Source organism: Cherax quadricarinatus, chromosome 26, assembly GCF_038502225.1.
Source record: "Cherax quadricarinatus isolate ZL_2023a chromosome 26, ASM3850222v1, whole genome shotgun sequence".
In the NCBI taxonomy this organism is placed as follows: Eukaryota; Metazoa; Arthropoda; class Malacostraca; order Decapoda; family Parastacidae; genus Cherax; species Cherax quadricarinatus.
In genome coordinates this window covers 21,372,110-21,388,667 of record NC_091317.1, presented here as the reverse complement: position 1 = coordinate 21,388,667, position 16,558 = coordinate 21,372,110, and the positions used below count along the sequence as shown (strand labels likewise).

The 16,558-nt window shown below is 39.5% G+C and overlaps 1 protein-coding gene across 2 annotated transcripts in view; it reads right to left on the bottom strand.

Annotated features, from left to right (window-relative positions):
• Positions 1 to 864: 864 nt before the first annotated feature.
• The window catches only part of LOC128691710 (zinc finger protein 91), a 97,530-nt gene continuing 81,836 nt past the window's right edge, over positions 865 to 16,558 (bottom strand). For both annotated transcript variants that reach the window (XM_070088869.1, XM_070088870.1), the window contains exons 16-19: positions 16,136 to 16,250; positions 4,185 to 4,295; positions 3,726 to 3,935; positions 865 to 1,239 (exon numbers count right to left, since the gene is read on the bottom strand). In XM_070088869.1, coding sequence (XP_069944970.1) covers positions 865 to 1,239; positions 3,726 to 3,935; positions 4,185 to 4,295; positions 16,136 to 16,250 — 811 coding nt within the window. The remainder of the gene's footprint in view (positions 1,240 to 3,725; positions 3,936 to 4,184; positions 4,296 to 16,135; positions 16,251 to 16,558) is intronic.

Genomic DNA, 16,558 nt, shown 5'->3' with positions numbered 1-16,558 from the left:
CATTATATTCACACCACACATTGCCCTCAGACATGACATCTCCACTGCCTCCAGCCTTCTCCTCGCTGCAACATTCATCACCCACGCTTCACACCCATATAAGAGCGTTGGTAAAACTATACTCTCATACATTCCCCTCTTTGCCTCCAAGGACAAAGTTCTTTGTCTCCACAGGCTCCTAAGTGCACCACTCACTCTTTTTCCCTCATCAATTCTATGATTCACCTCATCTTTCATAGACCCATCCGCTGACACGTCCACTCCCAAATATCTGAATACGTTCACCTCCTCCATACTCTCTCCCTCCAATCTGATATTCAATCTTTCATCACCTAATCTTTTTGTTATCCTCATAACCTTACTCTTTCCTGTATTCACCTTTAATTTTCTTCTTTTGCACACCCTACCAAATTCATCCACCAATCTCTGCAACTTCTCTTCAGAATCTCCCAAGAGCACAGTGTCATCAGCAAAGAGCAGCTGTGACAACTCCCACTTTGTGTGTGATTCTTTATCTTTTAACTCCACGCCTCTTGCCAAGACCCTCGCATTTACTTCTCTTACAACCCCATCTATAAATATATTAAACAACCACGGTGACATCACACATCCTTGTCTAAGGCCTACTTTTACTGGGAAAAAATTTCCCTCTTTCCTACATACTCTAACTTGAGCCTCACTATCCTCGTAAAAACTCTTCACTGCTTTCAGTAACCTACCTCCTACACCATACACTTGCAACATCTGCCACATTGCCCCCCTATCCACCCTGTCATACGCCTTTTCCAAATCCATAAATGCCACAAAGACCTCTTTAGCCTTATCTAAATACTGTTCACTTATATGTTTCACTGTAAACACAAGTTATGGAGCTGAAAACTGAGTGAGGTAGTTAATGGGAACACAGTCCTCCATATGAACACTTAGTGAGACTACCCCATCCTGATCTTCTCTCTGGAGTTCCTCCCTACTACAGTTTGAGGGATGCTGCAGTAGATGATTGGTCACCTCAGATGAAGGTAGTGGTTCTAACTGGGGTGCTTCCACATGTGAAGATGATGCACTGCTTGTGTGAAGCAGATTAGCTTTAGAAACTGCAGTACTGTTGGGCTGTGGCTCTTGCAATTCAGAATAAAATCTTGAGGCTGACATCTGCTTCTCATCAGATACAGTGCAGCCAGAGCTGCTAATATCCTGAGAGCCTGTAGTCTCCCGGCCATGGAAAGCTTCATTGTGGACCTGTACAAATAAAGAATATTTACATAATGAAAGTAATTACCATTTTCATAACTGCATACTTTAAATATTGGATATAATATTCAGGCACTAGAGTAATCTTGCCAAATTTAATCTCATCATTTTTAACAGAAGTGTAATAACATTATTTGCAATAAACATGAAAAAAAAATTCCTCTCAATAAGTCCTCTTGCAGAAAAACAAAGCTATATTTGAAAACACGATGGGGGGGATGAACATTATAATTGTTGGGGAGTGCTAATCCCATAGGATTATACAGCAGGTGGAATGAACAACTTTGGGGAGAAAATTGGGTCAAGTTACATACCACCTCCAAAAATACCAAATGATTTTTTTTTTTAAAGCCTCTTACTGTCCAGACCCCAAAAATTAAGAGTGCTTTTCCTGAAGGTAATAACACAAAAAAATACAAAATTTTATGGAAACCTGTGGAATTACTCTGGCACCAAGTTAGTGGTCAGCGTGCATTTTATGCTTCGGTAGTTTTACCAACATTGAGTCCTATTTTATGCCAATTCTGCTGATCACTTTGACCAAATTCTTAAGCTATTTTGCTGTTATGCTTTCTATTCTTTCGAGTGAGTACAAGAAACTGGCCATTCTATTATTAAAGCTACCAGTTAAGTACAGAGAATTCGGCAATTTGACCAATTTCATGCAAAATTTTGTTCAGCACTTTTTTTCATATGCAAAATTTTAAAAAATTAAACTTAAAACCAAGAACACAAAATACACACTGTAGACATTCCAGGCACTACAATATTTCCTCTGTGCAATAATCACATTCTGAAGCCTCTTCTATATTACACACTTGCTTTCCATTTTGAATTCATCACTAAAGTTGAAGACTATTTCTTGGATAATAAAATATAACTAGGAATGATTTGTCAGGGTTTACGGCAACCCAATTATTGAATAATACCTAATAAAAACCCATAAAACAGACCAGTGTGTGTGTGTAGGGGGGATGCTTACCCATCCTTGGGAAAATTAGCAAAAAATCAAATATTTCTGCTACTTTGAGGCCAATTTCAAGCTACTTCAGTCCTGTAATCAACTAAAATTACCTCTATTTCAAACAGAGTTTTGCACACTCGCCGAACAGACCCATTCTCTTGTATCTAGGGCAAATTTTGCCATTTGACGCTTATCAGAGTAAGTGTAGCTCATGACGCAGATCTAAGTGACAGACCCTGGTGTCTATGACAGTTATGTGGATGGACAACCAAAGGGTTAAAAAAACACAATTCACCTAAAATAATAAACTAAGCATTGTACAGTGCTTTATGAGGCACACAGATGTTATGGACATGTTATTACAGTTTGATACAAGATTATTTAACTTAGCACAACTTAATACAGTCGATCAATGTGAATACACTGGTTGCTGCTACCTAAGTAGCTTGGTATCAGTGGAGAGGCTTGGTGTGGCCCAGTAGGACCCAGTAATGTCCAGTAGGGCCACACTGGGAAATTTTTTTGCTGCTGTATGATCAGCAAAGGTACGTACTCTTACCGCTGTACTTTGTTATAAAGTTTATTGCACAGAAACAATTAAACCATCCATGACTTGTTTTCAGGCTTTCCTTCCTGCTCTCACACTGTTTTATAGTAAGAAAATACTTTCTTCATGAATCACAATGAAATTAAGTGGCACATGTTTCTTCATATTCTCCTAAATCACCTTTACTGTTCTGTACTGTTTCCAATAAAATATAAAAAAAAAAATCCACTTACTCAGAAGTTTGTTCACTTCTAGTGAACAAACTGTTGATTTCCTCACAATGTAGGCCTTGGCTACATCAGCCACATGTGCACCCCTTTAAACATGTGTTACCTCTTTTTCTTCACTGGGCATAGTTTCATGCTTAAAATTCTTCTTGGCACCTTCACCTACACTAAGAATTCCTTTTTGATTCCATGATTAACAGCCAAACATGACATGGGGTATAATAGGTAGGAAATGGAGTGATAACACAGGAATGAGTAATCATGTGGTATGCATCCAGGAGGCAACTGGTGGTGGCATGGGGGTGTGTAATCAAAGCAAGGTTTGCGATGAAACAAAAGAGGCCTGAGGTGCCTGGGAGGGGAATTGGCCCGCTTGCAGCACCCAAATAGCCGACCATGTCAAAGTACAAGGTGGAAATTGTTAGAACCACAGAAATGTGGCAAACCTTCAGAGCAAGAGGTGGAAATGCATACATAAAAAGAAACTGTGATCAGGCAGAATTGGAGTAGGAAGTCTACTGTACACACTTACCCCTAGAGAAGAAACTAACATTTCTTTAAGATTTTGTCACTGGGTATATTAATATTTGCATTCTGCAGTTATTACCTTAATTTATAACTTCTGTATTTCCACATTCAACTTGACTGTCAAACTTCCATGTGTGATAATTCACTCACTACTAAGTACAGCAAGAAGAGACACAACAGATGATAAATTAAAAAAATTGCTACTAACCTTGAGTGTTCGCTCTGATGTAAACATTCGAGGACACTTGGGACAGCGAACATAATCTGCACGTTTGGAGTGTGTACGAAGATGTGAAGTCAAGTAGCGAGCTCTGGCAAAGGTTCTTCCACAAACCCTACAAATGTGACTCTCCTTTGTTTCACTAGGTTCTCTGCACTTTGGTTTATTTGGGTCTGGAATACTAGTTTCCTCTGGTAACTAAATAAAAATAAAATTATGATTTTAGGATATCGCAAGGCTTCCTTTTTCACTGCTTGGTCAAACAGGCTGTTGTAGTGGCCCTCTGATCCTCACAGCCTGGCTGATTATTATTATTATTATTATTATTATCATTATTATCAAAAAGAAGTGCTAAAGCCTGGCTGATATAATTCAAAGCTGCATCACAATTGCACATGAACCTCCTTTTATAACAAATAGCTGTAGCTTATAATAAAAGAGACTTACTTCTTGCATCTGAGGGTGATGTGTCCGCATATGAACAGTTTCAAGATAAAAACGACGTTTGAATGAAGAGCCACAGATTTTGCACTGGTAACGCTGAGTGCTATGTTGTTCCTAAAAAATTTAAATCATAATTAACTGTTATATAAGTGTAATAAGGTTAATGAGACTTGTATTCCCAGTGATATAACACAGTGTACTGTCTTATTTTTCCTTCCCCACTCCACTCCCCCTCATTACTCTCCCTCTTACAGTCTAGAGTACCTAAGTGAGATGTACTTGAGTGAGAGCCAACATTAAGAAAATTACTGTAATTACAGGGAGTTATTTAAATGCTCCTTGATATTTCAGATTTCAGAAAAGTATACTCTAATGGATTTATCTAACTCCCTTATCTGAATTTGTCTTGCTTGGTTTATCTTATAAATATTTTGATATATCTTGTTCCATTGCCATTTTCTTATTTCATCCTTCCTCCAACTTCAGCAGAGAATTTTCTTCAAAATTTTTGTCAGCTCGTTTAATATTACAACTGACTGTCGATTAACACGATAGTTGCATTTTTGCAAATGGCGTGTAATTAAAAAATTGTATAATATGAAATGGAGAACATATGGGAAAATAGGATTACATTCCTCAAAGCCCCAAAAATGGCAAATTTTTTTTTTTTTCAAAGGTTTGCAATTCATCGAGACTCAAAATTAATCAAGTTTTCTGTACATTACATTATAGTTGCCATTGCTTGTTGATATAGAAGTGTGCAGGGAGGGTTGATGTGACCCTGTACAACACCTGTACAGTGGACCCCCGGTTAACGATTTTAATCCGTGCAAGAGGGGTAATTGTTATGCGAAATAATCGCTATGTGAATGAATTTTCCCCATAAGAAATAATGGAAATAAAATTAATCTGTGCAAGACACAAAAAAAAATGAAAAAAAAAAATTTTTACCACATGAAATGTTAATTTTAATACACACAAACTGAAAAAGGCATGCACACTTACATGACACTTACTTTTATTGAAGATCTGGTGATGATTGATGGGATGGGAGGAGGGGAGAGAGAGTGTTAGTGTTTAGAAGGGGAATCCCCTTCCATTAAGACTTGAGGTGGCAAGTCCTTTTCTGGGGTTACTTCCCTTCTTCTTTTAATGCCACTAGGACCAGCTTCAGAGTCACTGGACTTCTTTCGCACAACATATCTGTCCATAGTGGCCTGTACCTCTCGTTCCTTTATGACTTCCCTAAAGTGTTTCACAACATTGTCAGTGTAATAATCACCAGCACGGCTTGCAATAGCTGTGTGAGGGTGATTTTCATCCATGAAAGTTTGCACTTCAAGCCACTTTGCACAGATTTCCTTTATCTTTGTAGTAGGCAACTTCTTCAATTTCTCTCTCCCCTCCTCTGAACCAGTTTCCTCAGGTCTGGCCTCTTGCTGTTGAAGTTGATCTATCAGCTCATCAGTGGTTAGTTCTTCATTGTCCTCCTCCACCAACTCTTCCACATCCTCCCCACTAACCTCCAACCCCAAGGACTTTCCCAATGCCACAATGGATTCCTCAACTGGAATAATCCTCTCAGGGTTAGCCTCAAACCCTTCAAAATCCCTTTTGTCTACACATTCTGGCCACAGTTTCTTCCAAGCAGAGTTCAAGGTCTTCTTAGTCACTCCCTCCCAAGCCTTACCTATAAGGTTTACACAATTGAGGATATTAAAGTGCTCTCTCCAAAACTCTCTTAGAGTCAGTTGAGTTTCTGAGGTCACTACAAAGCACCTTTCAAACAGAGCTTTTGTGTACAGTTTTTTGAAGTTTGCAATAACCTGCTGGTCCATGGGCTGCAGGAGAGGAGTGGTATTAGGAGGCAAAAACTTCACCTTAATGAAGCTCATGTCCCCATAAAGTCGCTCTGCCACGTCTGTAGGATGACCAGGGGCATTGTCTAACACCAGGAGGCACTTAAGGTCTAATTTCTTTTCAGTTAGGTAATCTTTCACATTGGGGGCAAATGCATGGTGTAACCAGTTATAGAAAAAGTCCCTAGTGACCCATGCCTTACTGTTTGCCCTCCACAGCACACACAAATTATCCTTGAGGACATTCTTTTGCCTGAACGCTCTGGGAGTTTCAGAGTGATACACTAATAAAGGCTTAACTTTGCAATCACCACTAGCATTGGCACACATCAACAAAGTAAGTCTGTCTTTCATAGGCTTATGTCCTGGGAGTGCCTTTTCCTCCTGAGTAATGTAGGTCCTGCTTGGCATTTTCTTCCAGAACAGGCCTGTTTCATCACAATTAAACACTTGTTCAGGTTTCAGTCCTTCACTGTCTATGTACTCCTTGAATTCCTGCACATATTTTTCAGCCGCTTTGTGGTCCGAACTGGCAGCCTCACCATGCCTTATCACACTATGGATGCCACTACGCTTCTTAAATCTCTCAAACCAACCTTTGCTGGCCTTAAATTCACTCACATCATCACTAGTTGCAGGCATTTTTTTAATTAAATCCTCATGCAACTTCCTAGCCTTTTCACATATGATCGCTTGAGAGACGCTATCTCCTGCTAGCTGTTTTTCATTTATCCACACCAATAAGAGTCTCTCAACATCTTCCATCACTTGCGATCTTTGTTTCGAAAACACAGTTAAACCTTTGGCAAGAACAGCTTCCTTGATTGTCTTTCTGGTGCCCACAATAGTAGCGATGGTTGATTGGGGTTTCTTGTACAACTTGACTAGGTCGGCGATACGCACTCCACTTTCATACTTATCAATGATCTCTTTCTTCATTTCAATGGGAATTCTCACCCTTATTGGTGTACGGTTGGCACTAGAAGCTTTCTTGGGGCCCATGGTCACTTATTTTCCAGAAACAGCACCGAAAACACTGTAATAATACGAAATATTCCGAGTGTATGCTTGGATGTTACCGCGGAGGCTGGCTGGTAAACAATGGCACGGGCGGCACATGTGAGGCTGGCTGAGGGCGCACATTGGACGCGTCTCGGACGAAAATCGGTGAGCGGGTTTTTAATCGGTATGCGCGGCAAAATTTTTGCGATTAAAGTAAGCGGTATGCGGATTAATCGCTATGTGATGCCATCGTTATGCGGGGGTCCACTGTACAAACATATGACAGGCAGTTCCACAACTATTACTTGCCTCCACCACAATCACTTGGAAACATCAGTAAAATTTCCATACAATACTGGCCACAAGACGTGCATTTTTACTAACTAAATAAATAAAGGTGGTAGGTTGGTAGACAGCAACCGCCCAGGGAGGTACTACCGTCCCGCCAAGTGAGTGTGAAACAGAGACCTGTAACTGTTTTACATGATGGTAGGATTGCTGGTTTCTTTTTTTCTGTCTCATAAACATGCTGGAAAAGAGGTATATCTTGCTACTTCTACTTACACTTAGGTCACACTACACAGGCATGCACATGCATATATATCCATACACACATCTAGGTTTTTCTTAGTTTTCTTAATAGCTCTTGTTCTTTATTTCCTCTATTCTTAGTGGGGAAGTGGAAAAGAATCTTTCCCTTGTAAGCCATGCGTGTCATATAAGGCAACTAAAATGCTGGGAGCAATGGGCTAGTAACCCCTTTTCCTGTATACATTACTAAAAAAAGAGAAGAAAAACTATAAAAATGGGATGCCTTAATGTGCGTGGATGTAGTGCGGATGATAGAGACACTTGCTGATGTTGTGAATGAAAAGAAGTTGGATGTCCTGGCCCTAAGCAAAACAAAGCTGAAAAGGGTAGGTGAGTTTCAATGGGGAGAAATAAATGGGATTAAGTCAGGAGTATCTGAGAGAGCTAACGAAGGGGTAGCAATAATGTTGAAAGATCAGTTATGGAAGGAGAAGAGGGAATATTAATGTATAAATTCAAGGATTATGTGGATTAAAATAAGGGTCGGATGTGAAAAGTGGGTCATAATAAATATGCATCAGGAGAGGAGTGTAGAGGAGAGAGAGAGATTTTGGGAGATGTTAAGCAAATGTATAGGAACTTTTTGAACCAAGTGAGAGAGTAATTGTGGTAGGGAACCTAAATGCTAAAGTAGGAGAAGCATTTAGAGAGGGTGTGGTAGGTAAGTTTGGGGTGCCAGGTGTAAATGATAATGGGAGTCCTTTGAATGAACTTTGTATAGGAAGGGGTTTAGTTATAGGTAATACATATTTTAAGAGGATAAATAAGTATACAAGATATGATGTAGGGCATAATGACAGTAGTTTGTTGGACTACATATTGGTAGATAAGACTGATGAGTAGACTTCAGGATGTACATGTTTATAGAGGGGCCACAGATATATCAGATCACATTTTAGTTGTAGCTACAATGAGAGTAAAAGGTAGATGGGATACAAGGAAAATAGAAGCAGATAGGTGAGGGTTTATAAACTATTATAAACTACTATTATAAACAACTATTAGAGGATAGATGGGCTAGTGAGAGTATAGGCAATGGGGTCGAAGATGTATGGGGTAGGTTTAAGACTGTAGTGTTAGTGTTCAGCAGAAGTTTGTGGTTACAGGAAAGTGGGTGCGGGAGGGAAGAAGAGCGACTGGTGGAATGATAATGTAAAGAGAGTTGTAAGGGAGAAAAAGTTAGCATATGAGAGGTTTTTACAAAGTAGAAGTGATGCAAGGAGGGAAGAGTATAGGAGAGAAAAAGAGGTTAAGAGAGTGGTGAAGCAATGTAAAAAGAGAGCAAATGAGAGAGTAGGTGAGATGCTATCAACAAATTTTGTTGAAAATAAGAAAGTTTTGGAGTGAGATTAATAAGTTGAGGAAGCCTAGGGAACGAATGGATCTGACAGTTAAAACAGGAGAGAAAAGGTATTAAATGGAGAGTTAGAGGTATCAGGAAGATGGAGGGAATATTTTGAGGAATCGTTAAATGTTGATGAAGATAGGGAAGCTGTGATTTCGTGTATAGGGCAAGGAGGAATAACATCTTATAGGAGTAAGGAAGAGCCAGTTGTGAGTGTGGGGGAAGTTCGTGAGGCAATGGGAAGAATGAAAGGAGGTAAGGCAGCTGGGAGTGATGGGATATAGATAGAAATGTTAAAAGCAGATGGGGATATAGTTTTGGAGTGGTTGGTGCTATTATTTAATAAATGTATGGAAGAGGGTAAGGTACCTAGGGATTGGCAGAGAGCATGCATAGTTCCTTTGTATAAAGGCAAAGGGGACAAAAGAGAGTGCAAAAATTATAGGGGAATAAGTCTGTTGAGTATAACATAAAGTGTATGGTAGTAGTTATTGAAAGAATTAAGAATAAGATGGAGAGTAGGATAGCAGATGAATAAGGAGACATTAGGAAAGGTAGGGGGTATATAGACCAAGTGTTTACAGTGAAACATATAGGTAAACAGTATTTAGAAAAGGGTAAAGAGGTTTTAATGGCATTTATGGATTTGGAAAAGGTGTATGACAGGGTGGATAGGGGTTCAATGTGGTAGGTGTATGGAATAGGAGGTAGGTTACTGAAAGCATGAAAAGTTTTTATGAGGAGAGTGAGGCTCAGGTTAGAAGATGTAGGAGAGAGGGAGATTATTTCCCAGTAAAAGTAGGCCTTAGACAAGGATGTGTGATGTCACCGTGGTTGTTCAATATATTTATAGATGGGGTTGTAAGAGAAGTGAATATGCGTGTCTTGGCAAGAGGTGTGGGGCTAAAAGATAAAGAATCTAACACAAAGTGGGAGTTGTCACAGTTACTCTTTGCTGATGACACTGTGCTTTTGGGAGATTCTGAAGAGAAGTTGCAGAGGTTGGTGGATAAGTTTGGAAGGGTATGTAAAAGAAGAAAATTAAGTGAATATAGGAAAGAGCAAGGTGATGAGGATAAAAAGATTAGGTGATGAAAGACTGGATATCAGATTTGAGGGAGAGAGTATGGAGGAGGTGAATGTATTCAAATATTTAAGAGTGGAAGTGTCAGCAGATGGGTCTATGTAGAATGAAGTGAATCACAGAATTGATGAGGGGAAAAGGATGATTGGTGCATTTAGGAATCTGTGGAGACAAAGAGCTTTTTCAGTGGAAGCAAAGAAAGGAATGTATGAGAGTATAGTTATACCAACACTTATATGGGTGTGAAGCATGGGTGGTGAATGTTGCAACAAAAAGAAGGCTGGAGGCAGTGGAGATGTCATGTCTGAGGGCAATATGAATACAGTGGACCCCCGGTTAACGATATTTTTTCATTCCAGAAGTATGTTCAGGTGCCAGTACTGACCGAATTTGTTCCCATAAGGAATATTGTGAAGTAGATTAGTCCATTTCAGACCCCCAAACATACACGTACAAATGCACTTACATAAATACACTTACATAATTGGTCACATTGGGAGGTGATTGTTAAGCGGGGGTCCACTGTATAATGCAGAGAATTCGTAGTTTGGAAATTAAGAGGAGGTGTGGGATTACTAAAATTATTATCCAGAGGGCTGAGGAAGGGTTGTTGAGGTGGTTAGGACATGTAGAGAGGAGGGAACAAAACAGAATGACTTCGAGAGAGTATAAATCTGTAGTGGAGGGAAGGCGGGGTAGGGGTCGGCCTAGGAAAGGTTGGAGGGAGGGGGTAAAGAAGGTTTTCATGTGCGAGGGGCTTGGACTTCAAGCAAGCATGTGCAAGTGTATTTGATAGGAGTTAATGGAGACAAATGGCTTTTAATATTTGACATGCTGTTGGAGTGTGAGCAAAGTAACATTTATGAAGGGCTTCAGGGAAACCGGCAGGCCGGACTTGAGTCCTGGAGATGGGAAGTACAGTGTCTGCACTCTGAAGGAGGGGATGTTAATGTTGCAGTTTTATAACTGTAGTGTAAGCATGCTTCTGGCAAGACAGTGATGGAGTGAATGATGAAAGTTTCTCTTTTTCAGGCCACCCTGTCTTGGTGGGAATCGGCCAAAAATATGAAAAATGTTCAAAATAACAAAAAACTTCTCAGGTTATCACTGTTCTGTTGTTATTGTTGGGTTTAAAGGTTGTGCTGCTTCAAGGGTCTCTACAACCATCTCACCTGTTGTGAAATTGATTATTTAATATTATACATGTGGAATACGGCCAGTTTGTTTAAAGAAGAATACTATGCATATTCATAATTTTATTTAAATAAAATATTAAAATAAAGTATAATTTCCCTTGCATTTTCAATAATAAAAATAAGAGTAGGAAGCAGAGGGTGGGGAGGGAGGGACGAGAAGATGTAACCATTGCCAAAACGATATCAGAAACACGGCTGGGACAAGTGTAGAAGCCTTCAAGAGGAAACTTCACCAGGTGCCAGATCAACCAGGCTGTGATGGATATGTGGGGCAGAGGGCCTCCAGCAGCAACAGCTTGGTTGACCAGGCAAGCACCAGACGAGCCTGGCCCATGGCCGAGCTCAGAGAGTAGAGAAGCTCTCGAAACTCTTCAAAGGTATATCAAAGGTATACCCTCTCACAAGTCTTTATCACACTACGAATTCTCTGCATAGTATTTACACCACACATTGCCCTCAGACACATCATCACTGCCTCCAGTCTCCTCCTCACTGCAGCATTTACAACACATTGTGTTCATACAACTATACTCATACATTCCCTTCTTTGCCTCCGTGGAAAATATACATGTATTTTGTTTCCACAAATACGTCAATGCACCACTCACCTCTTTTCCTTCATCAATTTTATGGTTAACCTCATCCTTCATAAATCCATCTGCTAATAAATCTATACCCAAATATCTGAACACATTCACTTTGTCCGAATTCCCTCCATCCAATGTGATATCTAGTTTTTCTTTACCTATCTCGTTTGATACCCTCATCACTTTACTCTTATCTATGTTCACTTTCAACTTTGTTTAAATATCGAAGTCAAATTTCTGCAGTGTTGCTGTCATGATCTGTTGGGGCAAAAGTAGAGAAAAAAAGGGGAGTAGAAGAAGGTAGTGGTGAGAGAGGATCAATGGGGAGTATGCTGTGCTTTCTCTGCCCAAAGGGACTTTTTTTTTCAGTGATCGGAACAAATATTACTGAGAGAAAATTGTAACATCAGAATGCTTTTCACAGAATATTATGCTGATATGAATCCTCCTTACAGAATTTCACTTATCATAAACTTCTGTCTAACAAGTTTCCAAGGTCTGATCTAATTTACACAAGGTTTAAATTCATACAAACAAATACCAAAGATGCAGAATGCTACATGCAATTAAATAATAGTTTAAAAAGACCTGTGAGCAAACATGAGGACTAGGACATATTTATTAGATGACATTTCAGTCCTGGGACCTTCATCATTTTTAAGGTTAGAAGTGATCAAGGTCCCAGGACCAAAGCAATTTCTAATGAACACATTCTAGTGTTTGGTCACATGTCTTTTTATACCAACTTTTCAGAATCAATTACCAAGGTTTATAATACAAATAAATAATATTTGATCTATTTTTTTTTTTTCAACAAGTCAGTCGTCTCCCACCGAGGCAGGGTGACCCAAAAAAGAAAGAAAATCCCCAAAAAGAAAATACTTTCATCATCATTCATCACTTTCACCACACTCACACATTATCACTGCTTTTGCAGAGGTGCTCAGAATACAACAGTTTAGAAGCATATACGTATAAAGATACACAACATATCCCTCCAAATTGCCAATATCCCAAACCCCTCCTTTAAAGTGCAGGCATTGTACTTCCCATTTCCAGGACTCAAGTCCGACTATATGAAAATAACCGGTTTCCCTGAATCCCTTCACTAAACATTACCCTGCTCACACTCCAACAGATCGTCAGGTCCCAAGTATCATTCGTCTCCATTCACTCCTATCTAACACGCTCATGCATGCTTGCTGGAAGTCCAAGCCCCTAGCCCACAAAACCTCCTTTACCCCCTCTTTCCAACTCTTTCGAGGACGGCCCCTACCCCTCCTTCCTTCCCCTATAGATTTATATGCTTTCCATGTCATTCTACTTTGATCCATTCTCTCTAAATGACCAAACCACCTCAACAACCCCTCTTCTGCTCTCTGACTAATGCTTTTATTAACTCCACACCTTCTCCTAATTTCCACACTCCGAATTTTCTGCATAATATTTACACCACACATTGCCCTTAGACAGGACATCTCCATTGCCTCCAACCGTCTCCTCGCTGCTGCATTTACCACCCAAGCTTCACATCCATATAAGAGTGTTGGTACTACTATACTTTCATACATTCCCTTCTTTGCCTCCATAGATAATGTTTTTTAACTCCACATATACCTCAACGCACCACTCACCTTTTTTCCCTCATCAATTCTATGATTAACCTCATCCTTCATAAATCCATCCGCCGACACGTCAACTCCCAAGTATCTGAAAACATTCACTTCTTCCATACTCCTCCTCCCCAATTTGATATCCAATTTTTCTTTATCTAAATCATTTGATACCCTCATCACTTTACTCTTTTCTATGTTCACTTTCAACTTTTTACCTTTACACACATTCTCAAACTCATCCACTAACCTTTGCAATTTTTCTTTAGAATCTCCCATAAGCACAGTATCATCAGCAAAAAGTAACTGTGTCAATTCCCATTTTGAATTTGATTCCCCATAATTTAATCCCACCCCTCTCCCGAACACCCTAGCATTTACTTCTTTTACAACCCCATCTATAAATATATTAAACAACCATGGTGACATTACACATCCCTGTCTAAGACCTACTTTTACCGGGAAGTATTCTCCCTCTCTTCTACACACCCTAACCTGAGCCTCACTATCCTCATAAAAGCTCTTTACAGCATTTAGTAACTTACCACCTATTCCATATACTTGCAACATCTGCCACATTGCTCCTCTATCCACTCTATCATATGCCTTTTCTAAATCCATAAATGCAATAAAAACTTCCCTACCTTTATCTAAATACTGTTCACATATATGCTTCAATGTAAACACTTGATCTACACATCCCCTACCCACTCTGAAGCCTCCCTGCTCATCTGCAATCCTACATTCTGTCTTACCTCTAATTCTTTCAATTATAACCCTACCGTATACTTTTCCTGGTATACTCAGTAAACTTATTCCTCTATAATTTTTACAATCTCTTTTGTCCCCTTTCCCTTTATATAAAGGGATTATACATGCTCTCTGCCAATCCCTAGGTACCTTCCCCTCTTTCATACATTTATTAAACAAAAGTACCAACCACTCCAACACTATATCCCCCCCTGCTTTTAACATTTCTGTCATGATCCCATCAGTTCCAGCTGCTTTACCCCCTTTCATTCTACGTAATGCCTCACGTACCTCCACCACACTTACATTCTGCTCTTCTTCACTCCTAAAAGATGGTATACCTCCCTGGCCAGTGCATGAAATTACCGCCTCCCTTTCTTCCTCAACATTTAAAAGTTCCTCAAAATATTCTCGCCATCTACCTAATACCTCCCTCTCCCCATCTACTAACTCCCCTACTCTGTTTTTAACTGACAAATCCATACTTTCCCTAGGCTTTCTTAACTTGTTTAACTCATTCCAAATTTTTTTCTTATTTTCATTAAAATTTCTTGACAGTGCCTCTCCCACTCTTTCATCTGCTCTCCTTTTGCACTCTCTCACCACTCTCTTCACCTTTCTTTTACTCTCCATATACTCTGCTCTTCTTATAACACTTCTGCTTTGTAAAAACCTCTCGTAAGCTACCTTTTTCTCTTTTATCACACCCTTTACTTCATCATTCCACCAATCACTCCTCTTTCCTCCTGCCCCCACCTTCCTATAACCACAAACTTCTGCCCCACATTCTAATACTGCATTTTTAAAACTATTCCAACCCTCTTCAACCCCCCCACTACTCATCTTTGCACTAGCCCACCTTTCTGCCAATAGTCGCTTATATCTCGCCCGAACTTCCTCCTCCCTTAGTTTATACACTTTCACCTCCCTCTTACCTGTTGTTGCCACCTTCCTCTTTTCCCATCTACCTCTTACTCTAACTGTAGCTACAACTAAATAATGATCCGATATATCAGTTGCCCCTCTATAAACATGTACATCCTGGAGCCTACCCATCAACCTTTTATCCACCAATACATAATCTAACAAACTACTTTCATTACGTGCTACATCATACCTTGTATATTTATTTATCCTCTTTTTCATAAAATATGTATTACTCATTACCAAATTTCTTTCTACACACATGTTTCTAAATCTTTCTTTCTTTCAACACACCAGCCGTATCCCACCGAGGCAGGGTGGCCCAAAAGGAAAAACGAAAGTTTCTCCTTTTACATTTAGTAATATATACAGGAGAAGAGGTTACTAGCCCCTTGCTCCCGGCATTTTAGTCGCCTCTTACAACACGCATGGCTTACGGAGGAAGAATTCTGTTCCACTTCCCCATGGAGATAAGAGGAAATAAACAAGAATAAGAACTAGAAAGAAAATAGAAGAAAACCCAGAGGGGTGTGTATATATGTGCTTGTACATGTATGTGTAGTGTGACCTAAGTGTAAGTAGAAGTAGCAAGACGTACCTGAAATCTTGCATGTTCATGAGACAGAAAAAAGGACACCAGCAATCCTACCATCATGTAAAACAATTACAGGCTTTCGTTTTACACTCACTTGGCAGGACGGTAGTACCTCCCTGGGCGGTTGCTGTCTACCAACCTACTACCTAATGTTTCTAAATACATGTTTTAATTCTGAAGGGAAGAATTTCCATAGAGAAAAAACAATACTTAACTTACTTGCTTCTTATGAGTACACACCACTAACAATACATATGGCCTTTTATCAATAAAATTAAGTATCTGAGTATCTAAAAGCAAAACAAATGCCAATCTGCATTAATATAACAAGACTAAGTACATATTACAGAATTATACAAATAATCCTCAGATATATCAAAAAGCGCACAGCATGAGACCATAACTCACCCGGTAATGTCGAATGTAGTCCCTCCATCGAACAAATCTTCTCTCACAGACTTTACATACATGTGGCCGAGAGCCTTCATGATTGTGCTTGTGGTCTTTGAGATCACGTACATACCTGTTCAGAATTAAAGTTAATACTATAGTTGTGGGGAAGCATTAAATCCATAGGGGCCATCAGTGCCTTGGGAATGGGAAGCAACAAGGTTTGACTCAAGGGAAGTATAGTTCCACTTCCATGGAGCAAGAGCCCTTCACCAGAATCAAGGTACCCTTCTTGAAGGGAAAATAAAAGCATTCACAAATGAGATAAAGTGAAAAGACATTTCATTTTTTGTATGTGTTACTGATCTGAGTATATTGTAAAAAAAAATAAATAACCAAAAAAATTGCCTTATGAGATATAGTATTATAAATAGTATACTG